The following is a 20,406-nucleotide window of genomic DNA, read 5'->3' as shown; positions in this document are numbered from 1 at the left end:
TTACTCTGAAATAGAGGCTGTGTGCTTTAGTGCAATACAATTAATAAACATAAATATATGGATTGCGGACTATGATATGGATTACAAAATATGCTTCTTTAAAATAAACAAGAGAAAGGGGGGGGAATTATTGGTGATGCATTCAAATCCAGACGCCATACTTATAGTAAGGTGTCAAGCATTTCATCAGCATATAAGAGGAAACCAGAAAATATGCTGTCATCTTCAGCACTAACATAAACCCCGTTCCAGTCTCGCGTGACCTCCAGCCAAACTTGATCCCCTATGTTTAATTTCAGAATGGTTAGGAAGGAAGCCTGGTCTATCTCTTGCCCATACAAGGTCTCCCGAGACCTGACCATCTTCTTGTTCTGGCACACAATGCTGATGCGGGCAGGCCGCCCTCGGATGGTCATGTGGTAGGAGAAGACATAAGCCCCGGCGATGGTGCAATTAAATTTCCCCGTCGAGGGGTTGTAATCTTCCTGGTCATTGTACAGAATCTTGTCAAACTTTATGGGCATGTTGGGAGGCGGGAAAGGCTTGGACAGGCCAACACTGAAAGCTGATCTGGGGGGGCTTGAGATCTCGCCCTTTGACCCCTTAGGACCTTTGGCACCTTTCTTCCCAGGTGGTCCCCTGATTCCTTTGAAGCCAGACGCTCCTTTCACCCCAGGGGGTCCCATTATCCCAATTGGCCCTGGGTCACCTTTGTCCCCCCTAAAACCTTGGTCGCCTTTTTCTCCCTTCTGCCCATCCATCCCATGGATCCCCTCGACCCCCATGTCTCCTTTGACACCTTTGTCTCCTTTGGGCCCAATCTCCCCCCGTTCTCCCCTATCACCCTTATCGCCAGGATCTCCATAGTAGCCCTTTTCCCCAAGCTCCCCCTTTTCTCCCTTCTCCCCATTTTCCCCATCGACCCCTGGCAATCCCAGCTCCCCTTTGTCTCCCTTCTCTCCTTTGGTGCCGTTCTCACACGTTTCACCCTTGTTGCCCTTTTGCCCCTTGGCGCCGGGCAGGCCATAGTTTCCTTTGTCTCCTTTGAATCCCATTTCACCTAGAAATAGTAAAGACACAAATATAGGGTCACGGGGTCAAGTAAACCACAAGGGACATTGCAGCCTAGTTCACGAATTAACCTGCAGGCTAATTTCCTGCAGGCCTCCTCCCTGCTCAGCACGGCTGGTTAGCCTAAAGAAATGCTGAGGAGCCAATGGGAACGCTCTGCGAATAGCAAGGGCCCATAGCTCAGTGGCAGAGCATCTTATTTGCATGCAGGAGGTCCCAGATTCAATCCCTGGCATCTCCAGGTAGGCCTAGGAATGTCGTCTATCTACTACCACCCTGGAGAGCCACTGTCACTCACTGTGGACAATAGTGAGCTAGATGATAGTGAGCTGACTTGGTATATGGAAGCTTTCCAACACTTATCAGCAGTCAAAACAAAATCGAAAATTCTTTCTAGTAGCACCTTAGAGACCAACTGAGTTTGTTCCTGGTATGAGCTTTCGTGTGCATGCACACTTCTTCAGATACACTGAAACAGAAGTCACCAGATCCTTAAATATAGTGGGGGAGTGGGGAGGGGTATTACTCAGAAGGGTGGTGGGAATGGGTGATAGGCTGATAAGTGTGGAAAACCTGTTGGCGACAGGTTTCGAGGGTGAAGTTAGCATAATTTGACACCAAGGAGGCATGGAGGGAGGGCTGTGGGTTGCTTCTCTAGCAAAATGATCTAGTATGTGTTTGGAGTAAACAGCGTCACTTGCAATTCACTACCTGAATCGGGGGGGGGGGGCAATAAAGTGAAAGGCAACCTGTTCTTACTCGTCACTGATTCCTTCTCTTCTAGCAGCCGCTTGTTGGTGAAGAAGACCAATTCTTTTCAGACTTTGCTTCCTTCCTGCTTCTTCTCCAAGTTCTAGCAAGTTCTAGCTCATACTACTGAAGTATGAGCTACTGCCTCCATTTTGGCCACATGTAAATCCAGATTGGCTTTGTTTGCCATGACTCTATTTTTATGTTTCTTTCCATCTGCCCACTTTTCACATGGTTTTGTGATTTTCTGGGCCTCTTTTTCCCTTGTCACCAGGCCTCACTCATTCATCCACCTCCCACCCCAGAACTCGGCACTGATCCACTATAAGCAGTATACAATCTGTGCTGAGCATTGACATGTGACAGCTGGGCATATGGTGACCAATGGAAGAGATTGGGTTCAAAGAGAGTGTAAAAATGTTGTGCTTTATGAACAGCCCCATCTTCCTAACTCTCATCAAATTTATTGTGGCATACCTTGTTCTCCTGTCTTGCCTGGAAATCCCGGGATTCCATTTGCTCCTTGGGCTCCATGTTCTCCTTTATCTCCTGTGGCATTTTTACAAAAGTATGTTCTGTTATAGGTGTTCTTTGCAATGTCAACTGACTTATACATCACATTTCATCTCTTGCCTTTGACTTACAATGAGGGCAGGTCTCGTTCCAAATAAACATAGTAATTGCAAATAAACATTTTAGGTTGCATTCCACGAATTCAATTGTTCCTCGGGTAATTGTGGCCTGTGAAAGAAGGTTTCCTGATACAAAGACGGTCAAACAAATAGAATAAATTCTGCTGGAATCATAGAATGGTAGAGTTTGATCCAAGGATCATCTGGTCCAACCCCCAGCAATGCAGGAATCACAGCTAGTCAAATCCCTGACACTTGGCCATCCAACCTTGGTTGGTTGGTTGGCTGGCTGGCTGGTTAATTGCTTGGCTGGCTGGCCTCGTCTCACTCAAGCACACCTGCCGCCACCTCCTCAGTAGGCTGCCTCAGCCTCATCTAAAGATCTGGGGTCAAGGAGCCCACGAAACCACTGCTACTGCCAGCAACAGCAGCAGGGTGCACAACGAAGAGCATTCCCTGCCTCTTGAGAGAGGCACAGGCTGAGGGAGAAGGTATGCTATTTTTTTCTTCTATTGAAATTTTACACCCCTAATAGTTTTGCACCCAAGGCATCTGACCCTTTGGAGCCCCACCTCCCCCATGTTATGCCACTGTTTGTGATTGTAAGTTGTTTTAGACTCTCTCTTTTTAACATTGTGGGTTGTAACCCACTCTGGAACCTGAGGGTGAAGGACAAGATGATGATGATGCTGATGATGCTAACCCTATTGGAGGTCAGAAGCTGGAAAAAAGAGGATCAAGTCTGAAAATGTGAAAGAAATTGTGGTTTCCTTCATTTTGCACTCTGAAGACATTACTGTGCAAAACTAATCCCCATTCATTTTTCGAACAGTTCACTTGACCAGTGTCCATACCTTTGTCTCCTTTGAATCCTCTCGCACCTTGTAGTCCAGGACTTCCTGGTAGACCCTGAAGTCCTTTTTCTCCCGCCTCTCCTTTCAGACCTATTTACAGAGTGGACATTTGAAAAATCTGCTGCAAGCAAAACAAAAACTCTTGTAGCATCTTGAGGGCTAACCACTTCAATATCTCGTGAGGCTTACGCCGTGACAGATTGCTGTTGTTCTCGAAAGTTCCACAAGATGTTGTGTTGCTTTTGCTGCAACAGAGCAACAGGCCTGTCCCCCTGGAAGCGAGTTGCATGACCACACAAGTTTGCCAACCAGGCATTGATATATTCTCCTTTACAGTGCATCTAGTTTCACAGACACTAAATAAGAATTAAGATTACTCATTGATGTTGTTGTTATCAAACTAGCAGACTTTTGAAATCCTAAAAGAGATGCATAGGTCATTAGCCATGGAAGCTAAATACAGGAATGCTCAAAAGTTACAGAGGGGCATGAAGAAGGGGCCTTTTGCGCTAGTCACCTTAGTTACTTAAGTACTGTTTTAGGGAGACAACTTAACTCTGCTGCATCTTTAGCCCTGCCACACACAGCAGCCAGGGTGAAAGGGAGGGCAAGCATATCCACTGGCCTGGAGCTGGTGCAGTGATCAGGCCTGGATCAGGCCTCCTGCCATCATGTGATGGCAGCCAGATTGGTTCAGGATCCAATAGATCCCAAGTTGGCTCACCACCCACCTCCATGCCCCAGAATGCCCACATGCAGTGGGCAAAAGGAGTAGCTCTGTGTCATGGACTGGCCAGATGCAGAGGAATGGTGGAAGGCACCAGCTAGGGAACCCCCAAGGGAAGAAGGCTCAGAGCCCAGGGATTGGCGGTGTTCAGAGGGAGAAGAGGGAGAGGACTGGGAGGAGGAGGTTTTGGAAGCTGAAGAGCTAACAGGGTTCAGTGAGCAGGAAGAACCTCTGACAGAGAGAAGTCCAGAAGCTGAAGCAGGAGAGGAAGGAGGCTAAGAGGCAAAGATGAGTCAGGTTGGTGAAGAAGCCAGGGTATCTCCCCCTCCTGCTGAGACAAGCTCTCCTCCTCCCTCAGATTGCTTGGGAAAACCTGGGAAAGGAGGAGACTTAGGCAGCTGCGGGAAGGCGGGGACTTTCAGTCTCCACAGCTGCCTCATAGGGGCAAGATCAACTGAGAAGAGTTGCTGTGCCCATTAGACCTGGCACTCCTGAGCGGACCTTGCTTCTTCTATAAAGAGTTAACTTCACTTATTCCATGTGATTTATTGCCGGCTGGCTGGCTGCTGACACTCTGCTCCAGTGACTGCAGGTGGCCAATGGAGGACAGCAGAGCTGGAACGAAGGGCAACTCTACCCAATCCAAACCACCACCCCCAAGTGGGTTTGGACTGCTCTCCCAGAAAGTTACAGGGGTGATTTGGTCAAAACTGAGGAGCAGGGCTTATGGATTTCAGCAAGCTGCTCTTTTTACTCACCAGGCCCCAGATAATTTAAGAATTGTTTCAGCAGCAGTATACTTCCACCAGATGCTTGAGACAAACAGATCATGTGTTGCCTTTTTAAAATCCATATTTTCATATATTCTAGCTTTACCTTCTATTCTAGCACCGCATCTCTCTTCCCCAGTGCTTGACTTGTGATTAATTAAAATGTTTGCATTTATTTCTCTCTCTCTCTCTCTCTCTCTCTCTCTCTCTCTCTCACACACACACACACACACACACACACACACACATCCTGCTTATTTCAGTCTGGAAATGTGAATGACAAAAGGCCATTGTAAATCACTCAGTCGTGCATTTGCCTTCCCATACCTGGCAATCCTCGCTCTCCAGGTTCGCCTTTCTCCCCTGGGGTGGCAGCACAGCAATCGCAGCAGTTAAAGAAGAAGTCGGATGAGTCGAGGGTGAAGTTTTCAAAAGGGAAGAGAGTGGTGGCTGTTCGGAAGGCGTAGTTTGGAGTGGACAGCTCCATGGTGGAGTCACTTGTCTCTGCTGGTTCAGTGAAATGGTTGCCTTCGGTGGGTGAAGCATCGGGTGCACCAAGGCCATCACCGTCTTCCATGCCAGCCACTTTTATCTTCGTGAACTTGGGCGATGGGGTACTTTTGCCCTCTGTGCTCAGTTTAGCAGCAGTGATTACCACTGCCAAGACAGCACACCACCAGTGCATGCTCCCCATTTCTGCAGCTGCTGGAAAAGATTGATGCAACAGTCACACCTTCAGAGTATTCCTACTATTTCTACCACTACTGGTAAAAAAATAAATTTCCTACCCTTCACCAGCAGGGATGGTTACAACAATTCGGAATTAAACGCAGTTACAACAGATTACAGTCGCAGGAGTAGGATGGGTCCTGGAAAGACATGTCACAGGTGCCAGAGGCTTGTGTCCAGGGGTGGAGTGAGGGGGGCATAGGGGGCAGTCCACCCCGGGTTCCAGGGGAGAGGGTGACACTTGGGCCAGCCCCGCCCCGCCAGTGGGCCCCGGACGTGCCGCGGGGCGGAGCGGCCTCGCCCCGTAGGCAGCTCGCAAACCTGCTTGGTGGCCTGTGAGCAGGCTGCGGGGCGAGGCCGCTCCGCCCCACGGCCTGTTCGGGGCTCACCCAGCACCACCGCTATGGCACAGCACGCATGCGCAGTGCATTGTATGCACTGCGCACACGCACTGCATCTGATACACAATGCACGGTGCGCGCCACCGCTGGGTCCCCGGGTTTGCCGCCCTGGGTGACGGAGCGGCTTGGTACGCCCCTGCTTGTGTCTTCAGCATCTGCTGAAAGCTGCATAGCAAAGAAGCCAGAACCATCTTTCCAAGAAAGCAATTCCACAATTTAGGAGCTATCACAGATAATGCCCTCTCCTTGGCCACCGCCACCCCCATTTCTGAGGAAGATAGAAGCACCAAGAGGAGGAAAGTTCTGCTGACCTTAACATCTAGGAGGATCCAGAGGGATTTGGGCGACAGACTCTCAAATATTTGGGGCCTATGTCATTTAGATCTTCAAAAGCTAATGTATTTTGCTGAAATAGCAAGGGCTTCTACCTTGTATTTTGCTGAAATAGCAAGCTAGTGCACAGTTAATGTTGCCTCTAGGTTCACCACCTTGCACCAAAAGATAGCAAGGCCTGACTCTTAAAGCACTGTAGGTCTATCTCAACTAATTAAACGTGTGTGTTTTTACCCTATATGCTTCCTTATGCACAGCCTTTCTTTATCTCTAATAACATTGGCCCACACCAGAGCGGCTGCCTGGGGACCATTAAAAAAAAAAATTTTTTCACACTACACTCAGTTACCCAGGCTCTGCTCTTTCCTACACAAGATAAGAAAACTCTTCCAAGAACTAATTAATCGCATGAGTACAAACTATCAAATGCGCAGGACTGTTGGCTTCAGGAGTGGTGCCGGTTTCAGCATTATTTTCATTACAGAGCCCCAGTTATGTTCTCCTTAACTACATCCTTTTATCAGAACAGCCCAATCTCTGTGGTCAGTTGTATCTCTTAGGTCAGGGCTTTACCATATTTTTTTCCATTTGACCTATAAACAAGATGGGCAGAACAATCCAAAACTCCAGCTTCTGCTGGACTGGAGAGTATTGGATTGTGTACAAGTTTCCCTCTGCCCAGCTCTGGTGTCTGAGTCTTCCTTCCCCTGGCCACGGCCAATGGAGTGAAGCAAGTAGAAGAGAAGAAGAAGAGTTTGGATTTGATATCCTGCTTTTCACTACCCGAAGGAGTCTCAAACCAGCCTAACATTCTCCTTCCCCTTCCTCCCCCACAACAAACACTCTGTGAGGTGAGTGGGGCTGAGAGACTTTAAAGAAGTGTGACTAGCCCAAGGTCACCCAGCAGCTGCATGTGGAGGAGTGGAGACACGAACCCGGTTCCCCAGATTACGAGTCTACCACTCTTAACCACTACACCACACTGGCTCTCCAGTATTACTTTCCTTGTAAGGAGCTTCCCCTTCCACCCTCCAAATGTAAGGGTGGGTGGAGAGGTAGGTGTGTTGTGGTGAGATACCCCACTTGTGACAGTCAGAAGGCCCTGAAACGATGTATTACTGAGGGAGAGAGGAGTAGAGACTGAACCAGCCTTGCATATATTGGATCATGAGTTGGTCTGACTGCTCTTGCAAGGCACCATTGGGTCCGATTGCTGTGCCAGCCTGAAAAGGAACACTTATGTGCATATACTGGTAGGTGCATAGGCTCCCCACATAGTCAGAAGTCACATGAAGTTCATAATTACACAGAAAGCCTTCAATGGGGGAGGATTCAGATCCCAGTTAAAGACAAATTGATCAAGCTGAACTGAAACTCCAGCCATCTGTAGACACCTGCAAATTCTACAATGCAATTCTCCAACCAGTGCTTACAAAAGTTGATGCAGAAATGTGGTGAACTTAATTTGAGATTGGGAAAATGAGAAACAGAGGGAACTGAAAATTTACTGATTATCTAAAAGACAATTGTTTTCAGTTAAACATGTTGGCAGGATTACAAGAAGCTTTGTAGATTAATGAAGAAATATTGTTGCAGATATGAAAGTATAGTGATTAAGTTGAATGTGATGATTTATAGCAATTATAGATTTAAGAAGTATAAATATAAGTAATAGATATTAGGAAATCATGTGAAGGGATTGAGGGAAGTCATGGCTTGAAAAAGCCAAAATGCTAAAAGATAAACGATAATGTGATGGATTTTAACAATGTATCTTTATAAAACCAATAAAAAAATGATATATATATAAAAGAAAAGGACAGATCTTTCCATCTCTAGTGTTTAGTTAGACATTTTGTTCTGAGACAGTCTAAAGGGGAAGGCAATAACACCGGTTTAGAGAAGACTGGACTAGCATCTTGTTTTTCTAATGAAAACTGAGAGTTCAGGAAAGGATCCTGGAATATCCCTGAGTGGGGCAGGCCCCCCACTGCCCTCCCTGTGGCTATGGCATTGTCTGGGGCTACAGCCAATGATGGTTTCCTCATAAGTGGCACATATTTTTTGGAAATGTGCGTGCATCTCAGGCCTTCTATTTTTAAGTGTATACTTGAAGCATGTGAAGCATACACCTACAAAATGTAACATAAAGTGGCTCTCCAGTGCATACTCAACAGGGAGAAACAATCAATTCCATCTCTCTGGCTTTTTTTCAGCCGGAACGCTCCGGAATGGTGTCCTAGCACCCCACAGCTGGGCACCGGACACGTGGGTAGAGAGCTGACCAGCCTCAACAAAGCCCCACTGCACCTCCGGCTCATGAGGAGAACCTCTCCAGAGCCTAATGGGGACATCCTCTAAAAGCTCCAGAGAAGGTCTCTTCACAAGCTGGACGTGCAGCTCGACTTTGCTGAAGCTCTTCAACCTCAAAGCTTATAGCTGGTGTATGGGGAAACCGTGCCTCAGCTGATCAAGCCCCCATGCTACTCTGACTCACAGGAGCTAGGGAGGCGGGGGGTGGGGCTTGTTAAGCTGCTCAGCTGAGGCACAGAAACCTCTCTCCATGCCTCAGCAGAGCAGCCTCAACAAGCCTCAAAGATCCTCTTTGGGGTGGGTCTTCTGAGGAAGGTGTGATTATACTTGTTTGGTATAAGTACCTCTTCGTCCTATTCAAATAGCTACATTTTTAGCTATTCTCCTTTAAAAAAAAACTTTGTGAAGAAGCCTTTAATGCCTGCTATCTATTTCATATTGTATGGCTGATTCATTTATGCCAAGAACCAGTGAATTCCATTCATATGTTTAAGGCAGGGGGCCTTCTCAGTAGTGGCACCCAACCTGTTGAACGCCCTCCCATCAGAAGTCAAGGAAATAAACAACTACTGTATCTGACTTTTAGAAGACATCTGAAGGCACCCCTGTTTAGGGAAGTTTTTAGTGTTTGATGTTTTATTGTGTTTTTAATATTCTTTTGGGAGCTGCCCAGAGTGGCTGGGGAAACCTAGCCAGATGGGCAGGGTATAAATAATAAATTATTGTTATTGTTATTGTTATTGTTGATGTTGATGTTGATGTTGTTGTTATCCTGAGGGGGTAGAAGTATCACATGGAGGAGAAGAGGGGAGTTGTGTTTGGAGAAAAAGCAGTCATCTTTCCGGTGAGGAGCCTAGAGGTGTGATCCCACTCCACAGTTCACACACAGGTTGCAACTTTCTCCATGGTACTCCAGAATCTGTCACCTGAGAATTCCTCAGGTCTTTGGATCTCTTGCCAACAACAGACCACCTTGTTGTGCTGTTTTACATCCAGCCTGCAGCTGTGGAAATTTCAAATCGGAAATGTATCAAGAAACCCATGGATTTTATGAAGGAGACCGAGCGTGAGATCCCATCCTTGCAGCAATACACACCCGCCTATACAATATTGACTACTCCAACGCTCTTTTAATATTTCAGGAAGACAGTCGCCTCTGTTAGAAGTCTGTCAGTTCAGAATTCCAGGAGACTTTTTACAAGAGGACAGAAAGAACACGACCAGTATCCAGCTCAATTAACTTTTCTCCACTGCGACATTACTAATACCAACTTTAATAAAACTTGAAAAAAAACATCTGGTGCATAAGGTTGAGTGAGCAAGAACATTCTGAGCAGCCGAAGAACATTCAGAGTAGATCATTCAAAGGACGGCACAGCTGAATCCCTATCAGAGATAATTCCATAATGATGATCAAGTCAAGCATAATTACACACGTTGAAAGGTTTTAATAGGAAGGAATAAATGGAAGCAAAATTAGGCACTTTTTACTCAGAGCATTAAGAAGGTGCAGTCATCTTTGGACCATATCTGATTCTCCATTTTCATAAAAAATTCACATAAACTACTTATTATGGACATCTTTGGTTCAGGAAGGGTGTTGAGAAGCCTAAAAAAGAACCCAGCACATTGTTCCACCGATTTCCTATCTATAAAAAATATACTGTAATTCACACACACCCAAGGATTGCAGGGGGGTTGAAATTTTGTGACATAACAGAAAATGACAACCACTATTTAAACAATGACAGCTTGTTTTAAGAACAGGAGAAAATTAATAATGGGATCCTCTGAAAAATTCAGGGATACTTGCTGTTGTGGAAAAATCTTGAATTTTGTTTTCCTTCAGTGTTCATGAAGAAAGTTATTGAGATTCTAGGACCTGTAGATAAGGTCTCACAAGCCCAAGAAACGTGACAGGGGGACTTTTTTGTATTGATATTGTCATGATACAAAATTCATTTGAATTTTTGAGAAACAAGCTCCACACTAGTTTTTAAATTGTTAACCGTAGCATAAACTATTTTGCTTGCATTACACCTTCTGGTACCCCCTGGGTCACCTGTATCGTAAGCATCCTTTTTTCTTATGAAGCCAAAAAATATGTGGGTCATTTAATTTCTGGTGTTCATACTAAATTTCTGTGAACTTGACCCTTACATGGCCCATCATGTAAGTTAACTCCCTCTCTCCATGTAGGTATTATTATTATTATTATTATTATTATTATTATTATTATTCAGGATTGGGGGGAAGTGGGATTATAAACTATCCTGAGTTTGAGTACTTACGGTACTCCCAAGCCTAGCCTCATGTGGACCTTCCTACCAGAATAGTGTATGTGACCGTATGTTAATATGAAGCTGTAGAAATGTACTTTTTATTATTAACTCAATTGTACAAGTAACCAAATTCAGGGGGGTTTAAAAGAACAAAATCAGGAGAAGATTATCCAGACTATTTCTTCCTGAAGGTTCTTTCAGACCTTGTCCAAATGGGATTTGCTGTCATCATGTGCGCACAGAAGTCCGGCCTGCTTACTTCATGGAGCACTTTGTCTCCAATGCGGCGAGAGGGCTTTGTGCCAGCAAGCTGATAATAAGGCACACATCTGCAAAGCCCCAGCTTCAGAGTCAGCCAAGAGCCAAACAACAGAAGGGCTGTTTTTCATGATGTTGGCAACAGGTTGAGGGAAGAAGGTTATGTGGTCACTTCCCTTTTCAGGAGAAGCCCTGGTATGTTCTGCTCCGAGCAGCTGAGGACAATCCGTCCCATTGTATGAACCTCCGTAACTCGAACAATTAGCAACGTAATGGCCTGTGAGGTTTGCTAAAGCAGAACATCACCTTAAACGCTCAGGGAGGAAAGTTTGGAAAGGCCCATAGCTATCAAATGCTACACCCTGCAAACAGAAGAGAAGGGTGGTAACAGTGGCGATGCCGAGATTATCAAAGAAAAGAGAGAAAGCTTGGGAATAGCTGCTTCTTTTATGGGGACGGCACAGAAATGCAGACGAGAAACATATAGAATATCTGCAAAGTCAGGCCTGACCCGAGTGCCAAGGAGAACCTAAATGTTTTTGGATCTTCTGCTCCCCCTCCATCTTGCTCACACACTACCAAAGGGTATTTCAAATATAACACAAGAAGAAATTTTCAGACTTTTTATTAAGGAAACAATTGTTATGGGTTTTTTTTAAAGAGCATTATGCGCTTTTTAAATGTCTCCCCAAATTTGCCAGTGGAGATAGCTGCCTCGTGACACAAGTTCCACATTATGCCTGGACACAGGGCCGTCTTTACCTGGGGGTGCAAAGGGTGCGGTGCACCTGGGCGCCGAATTCTGGTGGGCGCCAAGTGTTTACCTACTGCATAGGTAAACTCGATCTGCGGCAGTGAAATTCAATGGAGCGAAAGTCCCCACCCCCCTCCTCCATTTGGTCTGTTACTCCGTAGCGTCAAACAAAAGCAGTTTTTTTCCGCTGCGTCATTGTTACAGGTGAGTGATTTCCCCCCCCCAAAAAAAAGGTCAACAATTTTGAGTTTGCCCCCTAAAAAGGGGGGCAGTGGGCAGATCTTTGCACCCTGGCAGCACATATGCTAAAGACGGCCCTGCCTGGACAGGAAATGCCAACACGTGTCAGAGCCTAAAGGTTGCGTGCACAGTCTCTAATCTAAGATTCTGTTTTTATCTATGTTTTATTTATTGTATAGGTCAAGTGTTTATGTATGGTTCTTCTGCACAATTTATGTTCATATGTTTCTGTTTGGCTACAACCTATATTTTGTTGTCTTGTTGATAAATCTTAATTTTTCCCAATGTCTCCATCCCTGACCTACCTCTTACTTTTATTCATTATGCAGGAACATCTCTTGGGGGCTTCTAAGTGTGTTCAACTTAACATATTTTGAAGCCTCCCAATGACTGGGAACTCTGTGTTGCCAATGTTTCTGATCCTGGAGAGATTTCTAAGCGTGCTCAGCAAAACACACTTGGAAGCTGCCATCAGATCTTCCCACTCATCATAGGAAGTGTTGGGATGGAACAGGTCAGGTCAGCATGTGCAGGGTCATCGAAGAGGGACCCCTGCACATGTTGGCATATATATATATATATATATATATATATATATATATATATATATATATATATATATATATATATACCTAGACATGCTAGAGTATTTGCTAATGCACTCAAGAGTTAGCTCTAGACTCTGTAAGAATAGATTCATCAAAATCATTAGAACTTCAGTTACTCATTACCAACTTAAGCACCATTGATTTCAATAAATATGACTAAATCAAGATCAAACCTAATGCCTTCTTCCGCTTATAATAGGACATTGACTCCCCCCCCAAAAAAAATTATTTATTAGTCCTTGTGGTATCAACAAGGCCCCATTGTATAAATGTGCATGTCAGTGGCACATCTAATCATCTCATCAACTTCCTATGGACATCTGGTTGGCCACTGCGGGAACAGAATGATGGATTATATGGGGGTTTGATCTGATCTGCACTTGTGTACATCCATATCCAGTCTGCATCCACATCTCCCAATCCAGAAAAGGAATTTACGTGAATCATTTCTTTATAAAATTGGGCTGACTAATTCATCCACCAGGAATAGCTTTGTATAGTCAAATATCCTATGGTATTTTATATTTACACACACACACACACACACACACACACACACACACAATCACCCAAACCCTCTGAGGTTTACCTAGAATATAAACGTTTTCATTAAAAAAGAATACTCCTAAGATCAACCATAAAAAAGAAGTTAACCTAAAATATATCAGAATGCAAGTTTTTACAAAACATCTGTATATGCGAATAAAGCTGAATGTTGAAATTGGAGGTATGGCAGGATTGTAGACTACATCATCACACGTAAGTCCAATTTAATAAATGGAGCTTAAGGTACTTGCAGTTTATTTGTACCGAGACTGCAATCCTAACCCCGCTTACTCTGGTGAGTAAAACCCATTTAATTCATTTCGGATTTACCCCTGAGTAGCTATAGTTAAGATTGGACCATAAGACTTACTTGGAAGTCCTACTGAGCAAAGTTGCCCTGGCTGACTACTAACCCCCCTTTCTTCTTTTCCCATCACTCTCTTCACCTTGGTATATCCAAGTATATCAAGTGGGACCGGGGAAGATTCCTGCTTGAAGATTCCTGCAGAGCTGCTGCCAGTCAGTGTAGACAACGCTGGCCTAGGCGAACCAACACTCTGACATGGCACTAAGCATCTTCCTGTGTTCCAAGTTCATTGATACCTAGATAGGATCTGTTCTATTTCTTTTTTCATTGTATATTTATCTGGGTACCATTTGATGTAAGAAACTATCTAATCAGCTGCCTTGAAGACCCTGTATTTCATAGAAGGCCGTTCCATACAAACAATTTTTTTTTGCCAAAATATCCAAATATATTTAGTAACACTTAATTTAAGTTCTGTATTCTTCTTCCTCCCCCAACTCAGCTTTAATATGTATTATTATTATTATTATTATTATTATTATTACTCTCTAATAAAATTGGATAGTTCATGTTTTCAGAAGTTGTCTATAAAGCAAAACCTTAAGAAAACGTTTGCTTGCTCTAGTTCTTTCTCCTTTGCTCTCAGAACCTCCATCCTGAACTTTGCTCCAGGAACAAGTTTTCACCCTTGTTTCATACATAATTGGTTTCAAACTCTACAGACAGCAGCAGTTGAAGCCCAAAACGTTTGTTGTAAAAAGCCCTCCTTCAAAAGAGTGAAACGTTTTGTTATTTATCTCCTACCTTATGAATATTCCTCTAATCGGGACTTCTCACCCTGCATAGTGCATCGAAGGAGCCAATCTTATTCCCTGGTAGGTTGCAATCTATTTTATTTCTTTAATTACTTTAATCATAGCCAATGAGAGGATGCGGTAGACAGGGAAGAACGGGGATTGGCGACTTCTCTAGAAAGTCAACAGCATGACACTGAAATTGGAGTAAATGCAAATCCAATGCCAACTGCAGGTCAGGAGTCAGTTTTTCAGCTGCTTCTTTGTTCTTTGGGCACATGCTACTTACCTTTAGAGACAATAGAGTTTTCCTCTAATAGCTACATTGAAAGCAGTTGCTAGTAACTAGACGGTGCGGGGTGGGGGGTGTCAGTTTATAAAGTTATTTACAGCATATGATGTGTCTACCTTCATAAGAATGCTATAAAGTAGCCTCTGTTATAAACATCTCAGACAGACAGACAGCTGAAGCACCCAAGACAGCAACTTGTAAAGTTCTTTGTGGTGTAGAATGTGTCCACCTTCACTGCAATGCTTAAAAGTCACTTCTGTTATAGTCATCTTGCATATTCCCCAACATTTTGGGAAGGCAATTTGGGGGATCCCCACCACTCCGCTGACCCCCCGTTCCTCGCCCCCTCCTGCCACCGTCTTTGGGTCCTTCACTCTGGCGCAACCAGCGCAGGGGAGCAAAATCAGGAAATTCGGGATGGGGAACAGAAGCCCAGGTGGCTTCTGCCAATCCGTGATGTCCCAGGTAAATTGGGACACTCAAGGGGTCTGAGACCAGCCCACGTTTATCATCCTCACTGATAGCATTAACCTGCTTAAGGCACTTGCATTCTATCTGCTTTCCTTCCATTTCACCTGGAAAGCTTCCAAATAAGGATAACGGTAGAAATATACTCTTGTCCATTTTCTCTCATCAGCTGATGCGGGAGCAAAACTGGTTGTCAACTCCACAACTCCAGTATGTGCAGGGGTGTAGTCCATCGGCTCAGCGCTGCTGCTCCCACAACAACCAGGCGGGAGGCGGCTTGTGGGCTGCCCCGTCCATGCTGCTTTACGGAATGCCGTGGAGCAGCACGGACAGGGTGCCGGGTGACAGGGAGTGGCGGGAGGGGCCGCCAAGTGTCACCCCCCTCCCCTGGAACCCGGGGCACAGCACCCCCTGTGCTTCTTACGCCACTGCATGGCCTCATAGTCTGTGTGGCTTGTCAGAAATATGTGGGATTGGTGGCCTTCCATTGGCACCCACTTAGAAACTCCTGACCCAAAGCTCCTGAGGTCAAGATTTATGGGGGGAAGTGGAAAGCCAAGCAGATTCCAGGCCTCTTCAGAGCAAAACACCTCACTCCTGTCTGTCAGCGAGAGTGTCTGCTGGGCTGCTTAACTGATGGTTAAGCAAATCTTCACCTGTGCACAAGAACTCTGGGCGCTGTGAGAGTGACATGCTCAACGAAGAAAGGGAAAGATGCAGCACGCAAGCCAAAATATAAATGTATTTATTTAAAACATTTATAAGCCACTTTTTTCAAGTGGTGTATTACATAAGACCAGTAAAACAGCAATATAAAAGCAAGGATTCAAGGAATTAATATGGATTTAATATAAAAAAACAGGGCCCAATCTTATGGGTCAGAGGATTTATATATTGCACTTGTATCCGACCTTTTTGTCCAAGGAGCTCAATATGTCAATAAATCCTCATTTAATGCCCACAACAACCCTATGAGGTAGGTTAGGTTGAGAGGCAGTGACTGGCCCAACATCACCCAGTGAGCTTCATGGCCAAGTGAGGTTTGAACCCCCATCTTCCAGATTCTAGCCCACAGACGCTCTAACCACAATACCACACTGGCTCTCGAGGAAAGCCTAGGCCAAAAACAAAGTGTCTACAAGACACCTGAAGCAACTGATGGCTGCTGCTGCTTCGTGCACAGGAGAGGGAAGAACATTCCCTAGTACAGGGTCAATAGCAGGAAATACCCGTTTTGGGGTTGTTGCCCTGTGATATTCTATAGCTATCACAAGTGGAATTTCCCCAGGTGATCTTATAGGTCTATATAGAGGCAGGTGGTCCTTTAAGGTAACCTGGTCCGGAGCTGTTCAGGGTTTTATATGTTAACAGTTAAATCATGTGTTTGTTTTTAAAACTTCCCATTTAGGACTTTCATAAGCTGAGGCTGTGTGTGCCCATCTACTCTGCATCCAGCATGCTCCCACCGCTGGTTTGGGAAATGTTGTACACAAGGCATTAGCTACAATCCATATCTATCCTGTCGTTTCTTGTGGAATGCTGCATTTTTGTTACATCCCCCCCCCCCAAAAAAAAAAACTAGCTTCAGAAAAAGAAGGACCTAGCTGGTAGGTAATGTTTGCACAGCCTGGACACAAAGCTTTTAGGACAAAGTCTAAGCTCCTGCCACAATGAACTGCTGGTGATGCATGGGCAAGAATCTCCCTTTAATGTCTATAGAGTTTAAAATGTTTCTAATTACACTCTATTGTAAGTAGCAATAAACAGTATGAAACCAATAAAGTGCATATTGCCTTTCATTTATTGTTCAGGGTGATAAATCTACTGCATTACGAGAGGGGTGAATCTTTCCCCCCCCCTTTTTTTTTTTTTTGCTAATAGCTTTGCATCCAAAAATTGGAAAGAAAATGAAATATAATAACAGACGCAAAAACTGCAATGTTGTTACGAAAGGGCAATTTGCACTTGCAATTTGGAAGGAAATTGCTTGCTTGGGTTCAATCAATTGCATCTTAATTATGATGCACACACTTGGAATCAAAAAGTTTAAATTTTACTTGTGCATCAGCAAAGTTACCCACCGCTTTTAAGAACAACATCTCGATTTCATTCCTCATCCATTCCTTGCCTGGCATCATTTTTCTAAACAATACCATTTATCTGAATTACTTTATGGTGTGAATATCTAAAAGAAGGGGATGTCTATAATTATGTCCAGCCCTGGAAAGATATGAAGTGCAATCTATTTTAAATAGTAGATCAAGCTGCTGATATGTTTCTTTTTTCCCCTCCCTTTTTTTCATTTAAAGTAAGAAAGTTCAGGACAGTATCACATTCATCTCTCCTTTTTCGAACGACTTACTTTTGCCTGCAATACTCAAAATGCTTCTGCTCCCTTGATTTTAATGAAAGTTGCCTGAAAAGACTGCTGAAGGAATCACTGGACATGGCTTTTTTAATTAAAAAAAATGTTATTAGGATTTGTTGTCTCATTTTTTATTATTTTATTGATAGAATTATGATTTATGCATTGTGACCTATCCTGGGAGCCTTTTCAAACTAAAAGGTAGCATTGAAATCACTTGACCATGATTCCTGCATTGCAGGGGTTTGGACTAGATGGTCCTTTAGGTCCCTCCCAACTCTACAATTCTATGACACTGTGCAGGGGGCAAACCTATTAACCACAAAGAATCATCAAAGCAATCCTTTGCATCAGGCTGGGCAATATGGGGTCCTTGGGCAATATGGGGTCCTTGGGAGGCCCAATATGAAAAGTCATCTGCAAGCAATTAGTTCAGATCATATTCCTTCCATGTGCAGCCCTCCAGATGTGGTTGGACTTTTATCTTCAATTGATCTGATGTGTAGAGATCTTTCCTATTCTAATTAATTCAAGAGGGTTCTGGAAGCTTCTCTGTGTAAAAGAAACTGGACCAAGCTGGAAGTTTTTGGCTGACATGTAAGAGTCTATTCTGCCTAGAAACAAACAGAAGGTTCATAATGTTTGGGTTATTCCTTCAGAGAAGCTGAGTGCAGCTGGCTTAAACTGGTTCCGTTATCTCTTTCTGGCAAGGTCATACTGACTATAATAATAAAGCCAGAAGGAGCCTGGTTTTTACTTTCTATCTCTCTTTCCTTCTGGTGTGGTGTTCTGTATATAGTATGCTTAGCGTTAAAGTTTTAGTCTTATTATAAGTCACTGTAAGTTTAAATTAAGTCTGCTGCAACTGGATTTCTTATGGACAGTGCCGATCCTGAATGCATTGGATTTGTGACCACTATGTTCATTTGCCTTCATAGCAGTAAAGCTCTGCTGGATGAAATATTAATTGCCTCTGGTCTATTTTCGGGAATCCTGCAACGTGTTTAAGTTTTTACTCTGCTGACTATACATTGGAATCTGCTCTGGATCAATATGCGTAGAATTCATGTCACCATCAGCCCCAGGCAACATGGCCAATGGCCAGAGATGATGGAAACTAGTCCTAAACAGCTGGATAGCTCAGTTGGTTAGAGCGCGGTGCAGATAATGTTGAGGTTGCAGGCGTGATCCACGTAAGGGGTAGCTGCATATTCCTGCATTGCAGGGGGTTGGACTAGATGGTCCTCAGGGTCTCTTCCAACTCTATGATTTTATGATGTTATGATCTGGAGGGCACTGCATTAACTACCTGAAGGGCAGAGAGTGTGGAGTCAGCAAGGGACTGAAGATAGGGACAGCAGACTAAGAAAAGGGGGGTAAGAGTGGTGGGACTTGAAAAAGCAGGGACCTGAGAAAGAGCTCTGGGAAAGTCAGCTGAGAACAGGAAATGGAAGCTAGGAATGGCCTCACGCTCCCACTCAGCTACAAACTATGGTCATCTTTCAGTAGGTCAGTTTATGCTTTCCAGGCCAAGTGAGGAATTAATTGGTCTACAGGAGCAGTGCAAGAAACACAAGGGTCCCATCAGAAGCTTTTGGAGTCATCGTTCCAGGTGTCTCTGTTAGAACATCAGCAGTTTTTGACTAATTGGAGGAGCTGTGTAATGTGGGATCCATGAAGAAGATGGCAGCTCTGGGGAATAACACTGCATGACAAAGAACTGAAGCACGTATTGAGTGAGTCTAGAGCAAAGTAAACTCAGGATTCAAAGGCTGAAACAGCCCATGCTCAGAATTCCAGTTTATTATTTTAAAGCCATCAACTTATATAGATCAAACCATCCACATAACACAAAATAAGTAAATCGTTTTGCACAACGGTATGACAAAGACACCACAGTTCTGATAAAAAGGGCCAAAGTCATGACGCTTCACTAAAATTTTATTTCCTAATGAAAGGAATCAATTACCAAAAAGGGAGAGATAATGCATGAGACTTTTCACCCTCCGCGACCATCACAAATGAACAATGACAGATAAATATCTCCAGGTAGGGCTGGGGAAAACTCCTTTGAGAACCACTTAAGAGTCACTGTGGACAATCCTGAGCTATGTGGACCAATGATCTGACTCTCTGTATAAGGCAGCTTCATAAGAAGATATAAATGGAAAAGGGGTAAATGTTCAGTAATTCAGGACAGTGTGGGATCTTCAACCTTGCAATGCAATCCTATGCATATCTACTCAGACTTAAGCCACATTGCATTCAGTAGGGTTTACTCCCAGGCAGGTGTGTGCAACAGGGGGTGCCAACAGTTTTGAGGCCAGTGGGCACATTTAGAATTTTGAGGAAGTGCCCTGAACACCAGTCACTAAATGGCTGCCATGGGGAGTGTGGCATGACACAAAATGGCTGCCACATATTAAAGAGGAGGAAAGGAGACAGGGCCACAAAAAGGTGCAGGCATGCTCCCCCATCAGCCATACCCATCAATGGGAAAACAACAACTACATCAGTGACCACAGCACTTGCTCACCAAGGCACCAATATGCACCACATTGGTGAATTCTGAGACGGTGACAGGTCTAAAATCTTCTAGTGTACTTCATCCTTGAGTGAGGATTTGAACCTGGGTCTTCCCGGCTATGTGAATGAATTTACTTTATTCGGTCACAGACCAGCATAAGCAAAACATCTAAATAAATAGCATAACAGTATGAATCTAAGCAAATAATTATTAAATAAATGGGAGCAAGAACCAACCGTAGATTAAAACATATACATAGAATATTTGATTAAGCATAAATAATGGGTGAATAAAAACTTATAAGAAGAATGAAAAAAGACCAGTTAAAACAGCTATATGGGGTGGGGCTTCAATGATACAGATCTAACAATATGGGCCTTCATTT

General features: G+C 44.1%; 1 protein-coding gene across 1 annotated transcript; it reads right to left on the bottom strand.

Moving 5' to 3' along the window:
* Positions 1-161: 161 nt before the first annotated feature.
* Positions 162-14,422, bottom strand: OTOL1 (otolin 1). The gene is made up of 5 exons (XM_033150580.1): positions 14,380-14,422; positions 5,132-5,506; positions 3,308-3,397; positions 2,299-2,370; positions 162-1,060 (listed from the first exon to the last, which is right to left on the bottom strand). Exons 2-5 carry the CDS (start codon positions 5,496-5,498, stop codon positions 162-164), a joined length of 1,428 nt encoding a protein of 475 aa, XP_033006471.1. The 5' UTR covers positions 5,499-5,506; positions 14,380-14,422.
* Positions 14,423-20,406: the final 5,984 nt, after the last annotated feature.

Source organism: Lacerta agilis, chromosome 5 (assembly GCF_009819535.1).
Source record: "Lacerta agilis isolate rLacAgi1 chromosome 5, rLacAgi1.pri, whole genome shotgun sequence".
NCBI classification, from domain to species: domain Eukaryota; kingdom Metazoa; phylum Chordata; class Lepidosauria; order Squamata; family Lacertidae; genus Lacerta; species Lacerta agilis.
The sequence above is the reverse complement of the archived record's forward strand: the minus strand, read 5'-3'. Positions and strand labels throughout refer to the sequence as shown.

Bases quoted from the DNA above. Each gene is read 5' to 3' on its own strand.
- OTOL1 (XM_033150580.1), bottom strand. From the start codon at position 5,498: ATGGGGAGCATGCACTGGTGGTGTGCTGTCTTGGCAGTGGTAATCACT. The intron at 3,398-5,131 runs GTATGGGAAGGC...CTCTGTAAATAG, and splicing joins TGGAGAGCGAGGATTGCCAG to GTCTGAAAGGAGAGGCGGGA. The intron at 1,061-2,298 runs GTATGCCACAAT...TACTATTTCTAG, and splicing joins AGGCAAGACAGGAGAACAAG to GTGAAATGGGATTCAAAGGA.